Source organism: Homalodisca vitripennis, chromosome 3, assembly GCF_021130785.1.
Source record: "Homalodisca vitripennis isolate AUS2020 chromosome 3, UT_GWSS_2.1, whole genome shotgun sequence".
NCBI classification, from domain to species: domain Eukaryota; kingdom Metazoa; phylum Arthropoda; class Insecta; order Hemiptera; family Cicadellidae; genus Homalodisca; species Homalodisca vitripennis.
The window spans coordinates 101406589-101423871 of NC_060209.1; the positions used below are offsets into that span (position 1 = coordinate 101406589).

Consider the following 17283-nt stretch of genomic DNA (forward strand, 5'->3'; position numbering starts at 1 on the left):
AATGTTCCATCATGACTTTTCATCGCTCCAGTTCTCCTTTGATTTTATATTACATGTTGGAGTTGGTAGTTATACCTAGATTCACCTTTGTCAGAGACCTTTGCATAGTTTTTCCGTGGTTTGAACCTTAGAGGGTTTGTTCACATCATTTAGAGAAGGGCTAATAGGACTTTGAGCTTAATTTCTTGGTCTACTACAGTTATAAACAAACCTGCAGTGCAAAGGACTCTGTACTGTTCCTTGATGCAATAGGACTTAGAGTACACTTCCCTTGCCTACTCTCCTCACATTACAGAGAACATATGAGAGGATCCACTTGAAGCTGTACATAGAAGTTCTTGAGGCTGGTCGATGTTAGGTTGGGTTACTAATTCTGTGAGGTCTAATAATTTTGTTGTGAATGAGCTAAAACTCCATTCACTGCGTTGAAAACAAGATATGGTTAACACAGTTCTGCTATACAAGATTATAAATGTCCTTCACTGCTCCACGCTTTTGTCTTCAAGGTTCCCGCTAGAATGTGATCTCCCAAACTTTTTGACCATTGAATCAGGACTACCACTTATGATTTCCACTACTCTGTGGCAAGAAATTCTTGCATTGGAAAAGTTGTCTCAGACTATGAAGATTTCACCGACAGCCACAACACAGTGAGAAGAAAATCAGTTGAAGTTTTATTTATGCTGGGGGTCTGAGCATGAAGCAACACACACACAAATATGCAAGCAAATTAACACCAGTTGCAGTTTTGTAACTTATTTGTGTTTTGTTTGGTTTGATACATATGTAGTTAGTGTACCGTTATATTGCTGTTTATTATTCTATTCTATTGCTTTTTTATAATACTATACCGTTACTAATTATTGCTGTGTTCCCTATTATTGTTGCTGTTGTTAAGGTTATATTGTTACTTATTCTTGCTATTAGGTAATATTTTATTATTATTATTACATATCTACCATTGATATAGTTAGCATTGTTAGATATAAATTACAATAAAAGATTGTAAATCCTTTTTGGCAAGTCCATCAAAATTCAAGTACTCTAATTTCAGAACACTTGAACAAGCACACCAATTGGCATTGAAAGCAATATTTCACATGTACTCAACATCGGATAACTGAGCCAAGAAGTCAAAATTTACATATAACTATATCTGGAAAAAATATTTTCTAATTTCATATGTATTCACTGTTTATTATTTATTTTATTTCTATTATTTTTGTTTCTTGTATATATTTTATACAATCTCTGTACTTGAATACGATATTTTCTGAAATATAGAGCTAATTGTTTGAAACAAATTTCCAGCTATTAAGAAAGAATTATTTTCATATGTTATGCCAATATTTTCTCCTGTCCCTCTTTCACAAACTCCTAGATCCACTACTGTAGAAGTTTGTAATATTAAATAACAAAAACATATGATTTCTATTTAAAAGTTTAGATTATTGTTGTGTTTAAAAGTTATTTGAGGCAACTTAAATACAATATTACTTTTAAAATTTGAACTACCTTTCAAACATAGTTATTAAACAGTATAACAATATACCTAATTATCAGTTTCAGTTTTCATGTAGTGTGTGGCATGGATTTGAAGAGTCTTTACAGCACAGTTCATTGGTTGGAGTTTTCTTCATTCATATTCAATTCTGAGTACTACACACTTTTGACTAACTCATTATTAATTTTACAAAATGAAAATCATTTAAAAAAAGTGTTTTTCTGGGGTATTATACAGTGTACCGAAATAGATTATTATATAGTTTTTGGATACAAGACTGATGCAATAAGTGATAGAAAATTCTTCTACAGGTAAAACTGCTTCATCAGTAGCATAATTTATTTGATAAGTTTTACCTTTATAGCGACTATATCAATAGTTATGAATTACAAATAAACAAAATAAGAAATACTAAGAGACTGGCAAAATTGTTCACCTACAAGCAGGTCCATACCCAGACCAGTTTTTACAGATAGTTTTACTGGGGCCGAATGTCTTTTCCAAGGCCCTGCCTGCAAGTAGGCAAAAAAGGTTTATGAGGACAAAAATATATTTACACATTTCTTCCGGACTTTAAAATTTTAATAAAAGTAAACTACTCATAAGATATGAAGTAAATACTAGAATTACCACTGTAAAATATACCAGTTCCAGTGATCTTATCCAAAGAGAATAGCCTTCCTTTTCACCTCAGAAACTGTCAAAATAACTATTAATCAGTGGCTAAGAGGGGGAATGAAGAGAATAGAACCCTCCCCTTAAACTCCTAAAATACTTTAAAAATATACATATAACAGCGGTCCAACTTATTTAAAATACAGCAGTTAAATATTTTACTTCGAATTAGGCATATCTAATTTATTTAAATTTAGATTTATTTCATACCACCCTGGGTGATGTACTCTTCAATCAAATTTAAGACCCCTCCAAAGCCAAGTCTAGTTATGCTACTGTAATAGATTATTGGTTTTAATATATTCATAATCTGAAGGTGAAATTTATCCTATCAACTATTGGTAAAAAAACTGAGCAAAATGATTATACAACTTTCCTAGAGTAGCTAGTTCTTCTGTTTTATGAATAATTTCTTTGGGTTATGAGAATCTTTCATCAAACTCCTTATGTGACTCTAGAAGGCTTTAATATCATTGGATATAAAAGTCAAAATCATGCATATAGTTAAAATGACCTATAACCAAATAAAATATTAACACCTAGTTTCAAAGATTTGAAAATTTTGATAGTTATAATACCCAACCAAGTTAGTTATCTAATTCTTTTTCCCAATTTTCTTACAGTATTATAATTATTACAATAATCATTATATTTCATGGTTTAAAAATCACCTGTATTTACACTTCATATTAATTATAGTATATGATGTATGGGCCTCACTGAAAAGCTGCTAAAACATTATACAGAATGTCCATCTTAACTGTGACAATATTGTTATTTTTAAAATGATTAAATTTACTAGAAAGTTAAGTCCACCATCTGAGGTCAGATTTGCAGCTTTGTTTTTCCCTAATAGAACCTTTAATTTTATTTACTGCTCAACCTATACTCTTACTTAAGATTTTCTTCATTTCATGTAGGCTGTCTCCTGTAACATGACGAAAAGTAGGATATTTGATTCAATGGATAAATATATTTAGGTTCAAAAAATGACAGTGGTTCAAAAAATATAATGCCTTAGAGGACTGCCATATGACCTGACTTGTTTGTTGACTAGGACAGACGTTAATTTCTTACTATTATATTTTTATACTTATTTTAGTAGTTTATTATTGATTTTAGACATGATACTAACAGTTCATTTGGCAATAATGTAATTTGCTTTTTTATTACGTTCAAAATTAAACACGCAATTGTTCTTAAACATGCCAGTTTTAAAAACTTTAATAAGCTTTAGCTTCTAAGTGAGTAAGTTAAAAAGAATGGTACAAAAGTAGTCTTTAGGTCTAGTCTACTACAGAGGATGACTGTTGGTGTTGTGAGACTCCCTACGTGTGAAAAGCAGTTGTTAGCCTAGACAGAAAGGCGTGCTACCTCAGCTTTGACTGGAGTCTGGTACAGAGCTAACTTCCCCTTCTTCCAAGATGACATAACTGAGATAATGCCCACAATCCTTTCTCATGCATCTCAACAGGAGGTGGATCCTACTCCTCAACCTTACCTATCCTGAATATCCTGTCACTCCGAAAGCACTGCATAAATCCTTTAAGGAATAAATGCAACAAGAGTTTTCTCATCTTCTTGTCTTGAGAGAACAAAATATGCTAAAAAACATTGTAAATAATTAAAATGTTTGAGAATGTTATTTAAATCCAAAGTTTGCAAAAAAGTATGTGTTTCAAAACAAAGTTTTTAATTTAGGCACCATATTAGAATATTGTGGCTAAATTTTAAAATTTGGAATATTTTATATTTCTAATGAACAGTAAACAGACAGTGAAGTACTCGAATTTTGTTGTAAAATTAGTAATTTTTTAAATACAAATAGTGTCAATTAAGATACACATCCTGTACATTGCTGATTTATTGATTTGGGGGTCAAAAAGGTAAAAGGCGGTCCGTGAAATAATTCTTTTGTTATGTTCTGTTGGGTCCTTTGAGACTCTGTTGTAATGGTTTATTTATAATTCTTAACTTTTAGTTACTTGTTTTGGAAATATTTCCACTTTTACTAATTTGTAAATGCAAGAACTACATGACCTTCAACATTTAAAAACCAACTTTTAACTCACAACTATTATATTACAATTGTATAATAATAACTTTGTATTATAATGTGACAAATTACTGTTCTTAATGATCATGTAATAAAGATACTTTGACTTTGATATCACCTAAATTTACAACACTGAAATGGTATATTAATATTTAACGAACTTTTTACTTTACCATATTCAAAGAAATATAAGATAAAATAGTAGTAAAATATGTTAAATAAATAACTAATAGCAACCTATTTATTTATTTATTCTTAAGCATCACATTACATCATAATTTGATGACGGGTAATTTTTCATTAAACTTAAAAAAAGACAACTAAATTTAAATACTGAAAATACAGATTAATATCAAATAACAATACATATAATAAATATAACAACAATTTTAAAATCTGGTATATATTTTACGAGAGAATGATAGATTAAAAAAAGACTATAAATTATATTAATTGCTTTATATGTAATACATTTGTTTGTTGGGTTAAACAATACAATAGAAAAATAAATACATACAAAAATAAGTATAGTAAATAAAACAGATCTTTAAAAATATAGGTCTATTAATTATATTGTATAAGATAATATTCCTATTAATATTGTAAATATTGTTTCAAAGAATATAAAAAATATATTCTTTCAGTGCCCTTGCTCAAGCCACTGAAGTAGATGTTTTCTGAATTTACTTGGGCAAGTAATGTCTTGGAGATACATAGGTAACTTGTTGTACAAACAAAATTAGTCTAATCTGTACAGGTTTTATAATATGTTGTTATGGTGTTTATGTCTCTTGTTTTATAGCTGTGGACTGTTTGACTCTCCATGAATGTGTGTCTAGTTTTGACTTTACTGAACATGCTATGTCGCAAGATATAATGGCTGTAAACCAGTGGTTAATTTCAGTGGGAACGCAAGGGAACGGCGTTCCCTTACCTCCCAAGAGTGCCGGAACGCAAGGGAACGCTTTAAAACTACGAGTACAAGTTTTAGTTAAAAAAAAATGTAGGTAGGATCAATATTAGGCTATGCTTTGTTTTGCGAGTGACTCGTAAAGCAGATAGTAAGCGCCCGTACAAGCAGTTGTGAGCTGTGCTGTGCTGAGTCTTGCACGGAATCAGGCAGGAGGAAGGTGACGGGCGAGTCATCCTAGTTCGCGCATGCGCGGCTGCGCCTCTCAATAACAAAGCAATACCCACCCCACCCCCTTCCTTTCCCCCTCCATTCCTTCACCGCGCCACCGCCCCAGTGATCACAAGTGTGTTGACTAGCTTGACTTGACCTTGGTGTGTTTCGCGTTTAAGTTACAAGTTGCATCGCATCCCATCACGCTTAAGTTCGTTTTTTGAGGTGCAGGTCGTTGATTGTGTTTCGTGTTTTATGCTTATTAGTGCTGGTGCAGTTAAATAGTTTCCTAATTGACTATGACTACCAGAAAAATTGTTGATTTCTTTTAAACCTAACCCTAAGAAACAAAAAGGTTATGCGAATAATGAGAACTGCAGTTCGGAAGCATTGACTACAACCTTCAATTGTTGATCAAGATAAAAAAGAAGACGCAATCGGGATCAATGAGGATAATTGCGATTACCATTCCCCCTTCGACTTCCTCGTTGGTCAAAATAGTATCCAGGTTGGTGGGTTTGGGATCTGATGCAGACGAAGCTAAGGTTAGTAATGAAAATAATGATTTTGTTAATAGGGGTGAACAGCCAGTTTGTTGGTCTGAAGAACAAATTGTTGAATTTAAAGCTAAAAATCCATGGTTAATTGTGAACAGAGAACTAGGTTTGCAACGTTTGCCGTAGTGTGAGTACTCTAGGTTGCAGAGAAAACGAAGGGCCTAAAGATTAGCGAAGAGTGGGTTTTAGGAACTGTTTACCTCGCTTATGGAAACAATAAAAAAGACCAGCAATCCTCTCTTAGGAAAAAGATATTTTTTACACCGTGGGTCTCGAGCTCATTCTTTAGCTGAAAAAATACTCATTGAAGCTAAGAAAGATACAATGAAAAAAGCTGTTGCTTCTATGCATAAAGAGCAGCAGATTGTAACTGAGCGCATTTTCCGCACGGCTTATAAGCAAGCTAAACTAAATAGGCCATTTTTTGAGTTTGAAACTGAAATTGATCTTCAAATAATGAATGGCTTAGATATGGGGCGAATCCTACATTCAAATGTTGCTTGCTCCAATATAATTCATCATATTTCTGATGAAATGAAATCAGACTTGATAAATGGCCTAAATCAAGTCAGACTCTAAATAAATTTTCCCTGCTTTTGGATGAAGCCACTTCAGTTTCAAACAAAATGCTTTGGTGGTTTATATCAGAACTGTTCTAAAGGGAATGCAAAACCCTATGACAGTGTTCTTAACACTTTTTTGAGCTAAATAGCACAACAAGTGCTATATTCAGCTGGTATATTACAAGAACTTTTTAAATCAGTTACAAGCATTAGGTCTAAGCTTTGAATTCATGAAAGACCATATGATTGCTCTAACTTGTGATGGTGCTTCAGTGCTACTAGGCAAGAAATCTGGCCTTGCTATACCAGCTTACTGAAACGTTCCCCAACTTGTTCATTTGGCATTGTTTGAAACCATCGTTAGAGCTTTGCCGTGCACGATTCCATAGAAGAAGTAGCTTGGAATCAATCATTTTAAGATATTCATGGATAAAATTAGAAACATGTTTAGTTGTTCACCGAAAAACAGCAGGGAGTTGGCAGAAGTTGCTAAAGGACTAGAGGAGCAAATGTTGAAAATCGGCCGTGTTTTTAGATACTCGTTGGGTAGCCTCCAGCTTAATGGCGGTGAAAGCAGTTTGGACAGATTTTATAAAGCTTTGTACAATCATTTCATTGAAGCATCTGAAGACAAACAAAGGGACTCTCGAAGCAACGTTCAACTACAAAGGGCTTTGTAGTACATTATCTTCTACAACTTTTGTACACAACCTGGCATTGACCTTTGTGTAACCTTCAACAAAGAACCTGGCATTGATGTTCGATGCTCTAGAAGAGTTATCGGATTTGTCCTTACAGCTTCAAAAAATCAAGCCTCAACCTTATCCAAGCCCACAGTGATGTAACACTGTTAATCAAAGTGTTTGAAAACCGAGTTGAAAACATGGGTAGAACGTTCAGTGGAAGCTAAAATTGCTATTGACGATTTGATGTTTCAAGATGTTAAACTTTGTGTAAGATCCAAGATACCCAGTATTCCAGAAAAACAGTTCTATCGGAGCCTCGCTAAACAACTTGACTTCAAGGTTGTTATCATCATCTTCAAATGCGGGCTGAACACTACAACCAAAATCATGAATGACATCAAAGTGATCCACCCCATGTATTGGCCAAAAGACTTATCCATCACCTACGGAGAATGTGAGATCCAGCGAATCTGCGATAGATTTAAGATTAGCAGTTCTCAGGATATAATTAGAGACTTCAGACACTTCAAGCAGGACTGAAGCCTATGTTAAGTGGAGAGAAACCTACTATTCTAGAGCAAACCGCCGTCGGTTGCTCTAGAATATATTTAACTGATTTCCATCATAAATAGTATTGCAGTGTCTAGTGCTGAATGTGAACGTGGGTTTTCTGCAATGAATCTAATTATGTCTCCTCTTAGATCTTCACTCTACATTAGCAACTGTTTGCGATTTATTGCGGATCAGGCTCCTAGGACCTCCTGTGGCTAGATACAATCCCGAGCGACACGTCAAAACCTGGCTGGCAAAGGGACACCATTCTGCACTTGACACCAAGCAAGTCAAAACAACGAGGGCAGAAAACTTACCATGAAGACAGCATTGCATTGTGGGAACTTTTTTCCTAAATCTGTTTTTTAAATATCTTTTAGAATTTCAGAACATTAAGTTTTCATTAAAATAACTAGCCTATGCCTAACTTATAGTTGTGTTCTGAACTCAAGTTTCTGAGTTCTTTTTTGTACTTACAGTTAGTTTTTGTGTATTGTTGTTTTGTTTCTTTTGTAGTTATTCACTTTAAAATATTAACAAACAACTAAAACTAAGTTTACCAACAGTCTTGGCATTGCCTTACAATATTATACTACAAATCCCGTACATATTTGTTATAATAACTAATAAGCAAATAAAAATAATCAACCTTAACTTTTTAAAACTACACTAAATTTAAAAAAATGAAACCGTGTTACTCCACTCTGTGTGTAATTTATTTTGTGTGTAATTAAACGCTTCCTTTCCTTTCCAAGAAGTTGGTTTATTTTGAATGTATTAATATTGTATTTGTACCCATAAGGTATGCAATTTTTTTGTAAAATATGCAAACTTGTAAAAAAGCTGTTATATTAACAAACATCCATTTACATATTAATATGTATTATTATTACTACTGTAATGTGTATAAAATAAAACTGTGAATAAAGCTCAATTGAGTTTTTATTTTTAACATTCATTAAAAAATTAATATTGGCGAGCTTCATTGATTCAAACAAAAATGGTCAATGAAATCAAACCAAATATTTCTGGAAAATTTTAAAAGTAGGCAACAAGGTGTTAATGGAGTAGAGTAGAGTAGAGAGTAAACTCAATAATTTAAATTCATGTTTTTTATTTTTTTACATCCTAATCAAGCACCTTAAAGAAAATAAACAGCATTAAAATATCACTTGGTATTTTATAAAAATGAATGTATTATTATGTCTGGGTGGCCTAAAAACAAAGGTTTACAGTTATAATTTTTCAAAAGTTTTCCTGGGTGAAGGCCCCCCTCCTTCCTGGGGTGTATTCCATACCCACCGGTCTGAGCTTCCCGCTTTAAGAGTTCCCACACCTAAAATTTTAGAAATTAAGCACTGCTGTAAACTGTTAACATTTTTATATTAATGAAACAGGTTTTGCAATGACCATGCGGTGGAATGCCTGCTAGTATTCTCACTGTGTACTTTTGGAGAATAAGTATATTAACAGTAAGCCTAGAGATACCCCTTACTAATAAACAACAATTCATGTGCCAGGAGAAATAAGCATGGTAAACAGCCAGTTCAGTTTTAACGTTGTTGTATATTTAATATTCCTTAAAAAAACTATTTAAAGACTATATATTATTATATCAAAGATTAAAATAACTCTAGTTTTAAATTTGAAAACATTTTTAAGGAGAATTTTAAAGAAGCTATTTTATCTCCAGATTATAAATATTTACTTTGTTTCTTGATATGGATGATAACTTTAAAGTTTTTAGATAAATCTAATTTAAAAAATTTAAAATAACTTCCAATTTTTTTTACAAATAATAAATTAGTGTAATTGTACAGTGATGACTGCCAGAATTGGAAACTGCTGCCCATTCCTCAAAGGGAACATCTCATTCTTACTGAGCTGTGCACAAAGCCTTTTAAAGGAGATCCTGGTTTAGTTATAGAGATTGTGGATGATTCTCCTTCTGAGGATCTGTTTGCATCCGAATTAAAAGAAGATGAACAAATAGAAACAAAAGAACTTGGGAGCGAACAAGCAGATCAGAAAGATAAAGAGGAAACACGAAAGTCAAATCAAGAAAAACAAGATGAAGTAAAAAATTCTATTGTAGAAGACAAACCTGTAGTTGGTAAAGGAAGTAAATCTGAAGTTGGGGAGGCAGAACTGGGAAACAAATCTGAAGCAGAAAAGGAAGCTGGGGAAACAAAGGAAGATGAAAAACCTGATGATAATAGTAATCAAAATAATCCAAAATTATCACAAGATGAAAACAAACCAATTGGTACTACAGAAGAACTTGTAAGTAATATGCAATGATACCTTAATTGAAGAATGAAGATCACTTACACATCAGTACTAACACGTTCAAGCCTGGTGATGCCGTGTGCATTTGACGTTGAGTACAGAGGTACTTTTAAGCTGCCAAATTGTTTACTATTAAATAATAAATCCTGATTATCACTATACTATATGTTTATTTAAATGTGTCTGATAGTACCAAATTCACCTTGGTTTCCAGAAATCAGTCTTCAAAGTATTAATTATTTTTTAATGTTTACAACCTGAATTTCTGCTGATTTGTAATCAGCTGTTCTGATTGACTCAATTCCCACCAGTCTCTCACATGTTGCTATTACCTTTAGCAGACTCAGATTCCCAATTTTTTCTCACATGTTTCACTATTATTATTAAGTATGTCAACACTGTTAGTACCGATGACATCAGAGTACTTTTTATTTAAGAAAAAACGGTTTTTCCATAAAAGTGATTATATTCCGTAATAATAATGCTAAATTAATACTATAGGCTAAACAACTAACTTTGGGATTTGAGGTGCTATACCACGAGATAGAGTTTGGCTTGAACGTGTTAATACTAGTTCTTAGATTGATGTAATTTAACAGCAAGTTAGGCCTGATTTTTAATTTTGTATGAACACTTGAACTGTTGAATGAAGCTTAAAATTATATTAACATATCTTTGAGTTATTTGCTAATGCTTTAATCATGAAACAAGATAAAAGTGTTATACTTAATTGAGCCTACAACATAAATTATCATACTATGGCTACTGCCATATTAAGTTTGTTATGCCCAAATTCCATAAAACATTCTATCTATAAATAGACAAATACTTTCTTTGTAAAAATAAATATCTAAAATATGTAATGGTATTGACGGATCTGATAATAATTACAGTATGAATTAAAAATTATAGCAATTTGATGGTGAGGCCTAAAGATTTAAGTTTAAATAATGTGTCTCTTGCTCATAAAACACAAACAAATGTTGCACTTTGGTCCAAAACAAGTCATAAGTTTAAAACTTTACGATCAAAAATTACTATATTATTAATGAGCTCTAAATACAAGTCTAGTTATTTACAATAATATATAAAGTTTTATCAAGTTTACATTAACTTGAACTCCAGAGAACACAATTGAGCAATCTATAATCAATTTCTATAAACTATGTACTTATACATCTTTATTATGTACATTGAAATAGAGTTCATGGCAAAAATATAAAAGATATAAATATAACTAACATTTATACTTCTGGTTCACACTGTTTTGAAATATTGCTAACAATTAAAATCATGACATATTTCGACCTCAACATGAAGAGCCATCTTCAACGAACAGATGATAAAACAAAATTGACAGGATTAGTAATCACATCCACTTACAAGGAGAGTGAAGGGGCCGAGCTTTATTATAGTTGGATGAAAGTTCACTAATCTCAAAGTTATTTGCTGCAGCCACCAATAACTAGTGGGGAACTGAAGGAAGAAGACCGCTTGGCTGCTATAATACACATTATTTCCGAAGAGACCTCTCTAGCCCCTCGAGGAGGGTTATTTAAGCAGACAGATGGATTCACAATTCACAGTAAAGCTTTTGAAGGACTCCAGCTGGAGGATGCTGATGAACTCTGTAGCTTCCAGCATTACAGAAGACCTCAACAGGATTGGAACTGCAACCTGATGAGCAGGACTGACTACAATTATGCAATTGATTTCCTCGACACCATCGACAAGGATATACCCTCAGGTAAAATCATTTTGAGTTTCGCATCATATGAAACATTTGTGATATGAAAAATTATTATTGTGCATTTAGAGTAAGTAATTTTCAAAAGAGAGAGGTTTCGAGTTTATATATATATGTACATAGAAACAACCTGAGTTAATATCCTTGTTTATTGTATTGTGTCATGTATAAATTGGCTGGTTTATTTCTGTTTGAATGTTATGACATGGATGATTGTTTTAATACTTATTGTTCTCTTAGATTACGGGCTCTCCTTAATACATTCGCTACAGCAAAAAGCATAATTAGAGTTACCGGATACTGAAAAATGTTTATGTAGAAAAAACTTCCCTTGTATGGTGGAAAGGCAGGATTGAAGGTCTAAATGACGTTTCCAGCCGAGTTTCCTGGAACTGTGACGTCATAATTTTTGGCCCCTACTGGGGCCGGCCACATATTGTGCTGGTCCCATACTGTCGAAAGTTGTTACGAGCGCTCTGCTGCTGATATCACTTACTTGTTTCATTGTAAGTCCATATACACTGAATAGCTTTGCCCCAAATAATCCTTCAAAAGGTGTAGGACAACCCTCTAAGTATGCCCTACACCACCTACGGTAGTATCTGATTTGCCCGTGTACATGAGGAATCTAAGAATAAATCCCTGATGCTCTCTTTCCACGCATTTATTCTTGATTTCGGTATCAAGGTTGGTTTACTGTATACACAATTGAATGCATAAGCATTTGTAAATTTGCAAATATTTTCTAGGAAAACATTGTCAAGTAGGAGTGTGAAAAAATCTATTGAGGAACCAACCCCCGGGACTAATACTAACAAAGATTCGGTTCTGACGAATTCAATAGGCCTCATACCTGTTGTTGTAATACTCCAAGTTGGAACCTCAATAACATTAGCCTCATCATCACTTTCAGAACAAGCAGATGAATTGTCTGAGGAAGAGTCGTCAACAACTCTTTGTATGATATCCACAGAGCCATCACTGTCGTAGTTTTGTTCATTGCTGGAGTGAAAGTTAGTCTGACCAGAGGTACCTGGCACTGCAGGATCCATTTTTATAAAAAAAACATACAAATAATGTAGAGAAAGAATAACACAGTTGATATACTCAGAAACAACACACTGAACACTCAAAGATTACAACAGGCTCCTATTGAAAAAGAACCTAAAATGCGGCAAAGATTCAACAGTCTACAAAGAATGGCTAAATCACACTAAGGCTTTGTGTGTAGAGCAGCAAGGCGGCCCCATTTGGGGACGTCCATTCCACGCACGCAGGTCCGCCGTCCCCATATGGGGCCAGCTGCAGTGAATGTGTTAATAAACCTTACGGTGGATTGTGTAACCCCCATAATCCTTTTTTAGATACATTACTGAAAATACATCAGTCAACATAATTGCATTTGGGGGGGACTCATAGTAAATACTATTCTATATTAATTAATTAATCTGAAGAAATGTTACAGTATAAAATTACTAAAATTCCTTACTGTACAAATGTGCTAAAATACACTCTTAAAAACTAAAACCCACTACAAATTAAATTAAGCTCAATGATTTTGTTTGAAAAATAGTTACATTATGATTATAATATATCTCACAATTATCTGTTATACAATAACAATAACAGTTATAAAAAATATTCAATTCCAACCCTTTTTTATTCCTGACATCAGATTGGTAGAATGACAGAACACGATTCCTCATTTCATGGCATGTTTACGTTACCAGTCCATGTAATATAGTAGGCTAACCAATGTAAATAGTTCTAAGCAAAAAGATTTTAAAATTGTCAGAACAATTGATTATATCAATTCATTGTATTTTGTCACTCTAATTAGTAAAATTAACTGGTTGCTTCTGTATGAGTTAAATAGCATAGATGATAAATTTGACTATTTTTTAAATAAATTTATGAACATTGTGAATATTGCTTTTCCTATTAAGTATGTACCAGCTGTTAGGGATTATTGTAAACTTCCCTCTTGGAATAAACTACAGACCTCAAAGAACTTAAGGAAAGTTGTTTATATATGTATGCTCAGTATAAGTCTACAGGCATAACCTACTTTAAAGAATGTTATATGAAATTAAAGAAGAAATATAAAAGCGATGTTAGAAGTTGTAAGCTACGTTTTAATTGTGAGAGGGTGTCATCTGCTAAAAATAAACCTAAAATTATGTGGTCTATTATTAATGAAAATATAAGTAATAGTGATAGGTCTAAAAAGTACAGAAGTTGGAAGTAGTCTAACAGCTTGTGATTTCAATAACTTTTTTGTGAATAGTGTAAAAGATCTCATTGCTAATGTGCCTTTTTTCTAGTCCAGTCTATGTCATACTATTTAAGTAAGTTAAGTTGTAATGTGTCTAACTGTGAATTTAGTATTACTGAAGTAAAGGTTGAACAGATGTATGAATGCTATTTAATTTGTTAAGTAATAGTTCATGTCTGGATGTGTATGGTTTTAAATTCTGAGCTGTTGAAACTTGCTGCACCTTTTATTGCCGAAGGTCTAGCCTATCTCTTGAATCTTTTGTATTAATAATGGTACATTTCCAAGGTGCCTTAAGCTGGCAAAGGTTATACCACTGTATAAAAAAAGGTACACGGAAAGAACATAACAGTTTTTAGACCTGTCTCGATAATTCCAATTGTTTCAAAAGTGTTTTGAGGTAATAATAAATAGGCAAGTAATTCAGTATTTTGAAAGTAACCTATTGTTATCAGATAGTCAGTTTGGTTTTAGGCCTAAGAGAGGAACACTAAATGCTATTGTAAAATTTATGAAGAACTGTAATTCATGGTGTAGATGATAAAAAAGTGGTCATAGGCAAGTTCTTCGACATGTCTAAAGCCTTCGACACGGTAAATCATGAAATTTTGTTAGATAAACTTAAGTATTATGGTTTTGATGATCTGTCTTTACAATTTTTTAAATCATATCTCAAAGAGAGATATCAAATGGTTGCTTTTAATGGAAGCTCTTCTCAATACAATGCAGTTACAGCAGGGGTTCCACAAGGATCCATTTTGGGACCTGTATTATTTATAATTTATGTAAATTTACCTGCCAGCCTCCATAAATAACAATGTGACAAGATCATACATGTTTGCAGACGACCTAGCAATCTTACTGAATTGTAAAAATCTTAATGTAGTAAATGATTCTCTACTAGTCCGCTAACTCAATTGTGAATGATTGGTGTGCGGCGAACGTCCTCTGTGTAAACCATTGAGAAAACTCAGGAGATTAATTTTAATTTACAACATAAACCAAACCATGATAATGTAAAGTTTCTAGGTGTTCACCTCCAAGAGAATCTGAAATGGAACAGCATATAGAAGTTTTATGTAAAAAATTAGCAAAAGGCATTTTTTGTGTTGTTAAGATTGAGATTAATTGTAAATATTGAAACATTAACTGCAGTATACTATGCACACATCCAGAGTCATTTGTCCTATGGAGTTATTGTATGGGGCAATGATCCTAACACCTAAAAGACTTTTGATATTGCAGAAGAGAGCTATTAGGATAATGTGTAATGTAAACAATAAAACCCATTGCAAACCTTTGTTTAGACAATTAGAGGTGTTTGACTGTGCCTTCTATATTTGTTCTGGATGTATTACTGTATGGTTAAAAATAACTTGCAGACAATAACAGTAAATAGCTCTATACATAATTACTTTACTAGAAATTGTTCTAATCTTAGAGTAAACTACTGTACCTACCAGTGTACCAAAAATAGTTTTTGGAGAGATAGGTATTAAAATTTATAACATGTTACCAAATCATATTAAATGTCTAGATTTTATTAGGTTTAAGAAATGCTTAAAAAATATCTTAGTAAATCTAGCAGCATACAGATTAGATGAAGTTATAGATCATATTGAAGCTAACATAGCCTAGTTATGAATATTTTTACTTTTATAATACAATTTGTTTTGTATGTGATGACGATGCCATGCATACCACATTTGTAACGGCAATAAAATTCTGATTCTGATTCATGTTATGATAAAAAAGGTCACCAATTATGTACTTATACATTTAGTAAAGTTATGACTTTAATTACAAATTAACACATATGTATTTTAAAGCTAAACATATTATTTAAAGCTTTCTTTAACCACCACTATGCTGTGGTCAATAGATTGCTGGACTGCTCAACTGGTGGAGGGAGATCGAGCAATCATCCTACGAAATCTTCACTGGCCTGGGTTTTCATTCTTCCATCACCTGACCACACCAGAACATGGATTTGTGTACATCGGTGCTGGCCAACGCAATCTAGATATTCCATTCATGACTCAGGTACTGGAATAGATAACCCTGTCAGGTATTTTTTTGTTTTTTGTTTGAGGGAGAGGCAGGAAAAATGTAATTATGCACGCAGGTGGCCATCCTGTAGTGTGGGACTCCCCTAAAAACAGGTTTACCCACTAAAAAACCTCCTCTACTCTTTAGGATTCTAACCTGGGATTGTTTATCACATTACTTCAGGCTAGGCCTAAATTTGGCTTAAGCCCGTGGGGCTCGCTTCTTATCCAGCCGCTCGGTCAAGGGATCTGGGCCACTTCGTGGTCCAGATCGGGTTTCTTTTCCAGGAGGACGAACTGTGACAAACAATCCCAGTTCCCCTCATCCTCCATTATCTTTTCGCAGACCGTATCCACCAAAAAAACACCAAGTTTTCTTGTGGCCTCCAGGCGGAGCCTTTCCCAACCCGGACAGCGGAAGAAGACCGGGGTGGACCGGCGCTCCTAGGTGTCGTAGAGGCAACTCAAACATCATGCTCTAAAATATTCGCACATCTGGTTTAGTAGACCCTGTCAGTTTAGGTTAATAGTGAATGATAATGATAATGGCAACTTGTTTGTAATAACGATAAATAGTACACTTACAATCTGGTAAATTGTAATGGTCAAAGCATCAATTATAAGGGTATGGTTTAATTTCAGATTTATGCACCAATTATTAAAGAGAAGTCCTCATTGGCAGTCAGTGTGAAAACCAGCGAAGAGAAACCAACTGTAGAATTCAAGGAAGATGAAGAAGATATGAACATAACTGAGAGAGAATCTTCTAAAGAAATTAAAGACAAAATAAACACCTCAGCTTGATGTTTTTAACAATTGTATGTTTTGACTAAAAAACTTTCTGTTTGTTCATGTGTAGGAATTATTTATAACTATAAAACGTGCTTAAGGACAGCTCTAGATTATAATATTTAGATAAGTTGAAAGGGGAAAAAAATCTCACTTAAATGGAGCACTGGATATAATCTCAGATAAAATCAGAATGAAACTAAAAACCGATATTTACTTGTTTAAAAATGACTTCCTCAGAACAGGTGAGTTAAGAAAAAGTTCACAACATTGGTGATAAAATGTTGCACAGCAACACGAGGTTCTACACACACAGTACAGTTAGTAACATAAACAGACTCTCCGACCACAGTTGGGTTTACAGTACATGGCGTATGGGTGTCAGAAACCTTTTTTTCTTTTTTCCTGAATGCTGTGGA

General features: G+C 33.3%; 1 protein-coding gene across 1 annotated transcript; it reads left to right on the forward strand.

The window, feature by feature from the left end:
* Nucleotides 1–1434: 1434 nt before the first annotated feature.
* LOC124357254 (radial spoke head protein 9 homolog) lies at nucleotides 1435–16927 on the forward strand. Its single transcript, XM_046808823.1, has 5 exons — nucleotides 1435–1815; nucleotides 9537–9999; nucleotides 11461–11752; nucleotides 15910–16070; nucleotides 16718–16927. The coding sequence occupies exons 1-5, from the start codon at nucleotides 1589–1591 to the stop codon at nucleotides 16877–16879; spliced, it is 1305 nt and encodes a 434-aa protein (XP_046664779.1). The 5' UTR covers nucleotides 1435–1588; the 3' UTR covers nucleotides 16880–16927.
* The last annotated feature ends 356 nt before the right edge of the window (nucleotides 16928–17283 follow it).

Coding starts and splice junctions, on each gene's coding strand:
- LOC124357254 (XM_046808823.1), top strand. CDS start 1,589: ATGGATTTGAAGAGTCTTTACAGCACAGTTCATTGGTTGGAGTTTTCT. Junction 1,816..9,536: donor GATAGAAAATTCTTCTACAG/GTAAAACTGCTT, acceptor GTAATTGTACAG/TGATGACTGCCAGAATTGGA. Junction 16,071..16,717: donor ATATTCCATTCATGACTCAG/GTACTGGAATAG, acceptor GTTTAATTTCAG/ATTTATGCACCAATTATTAA.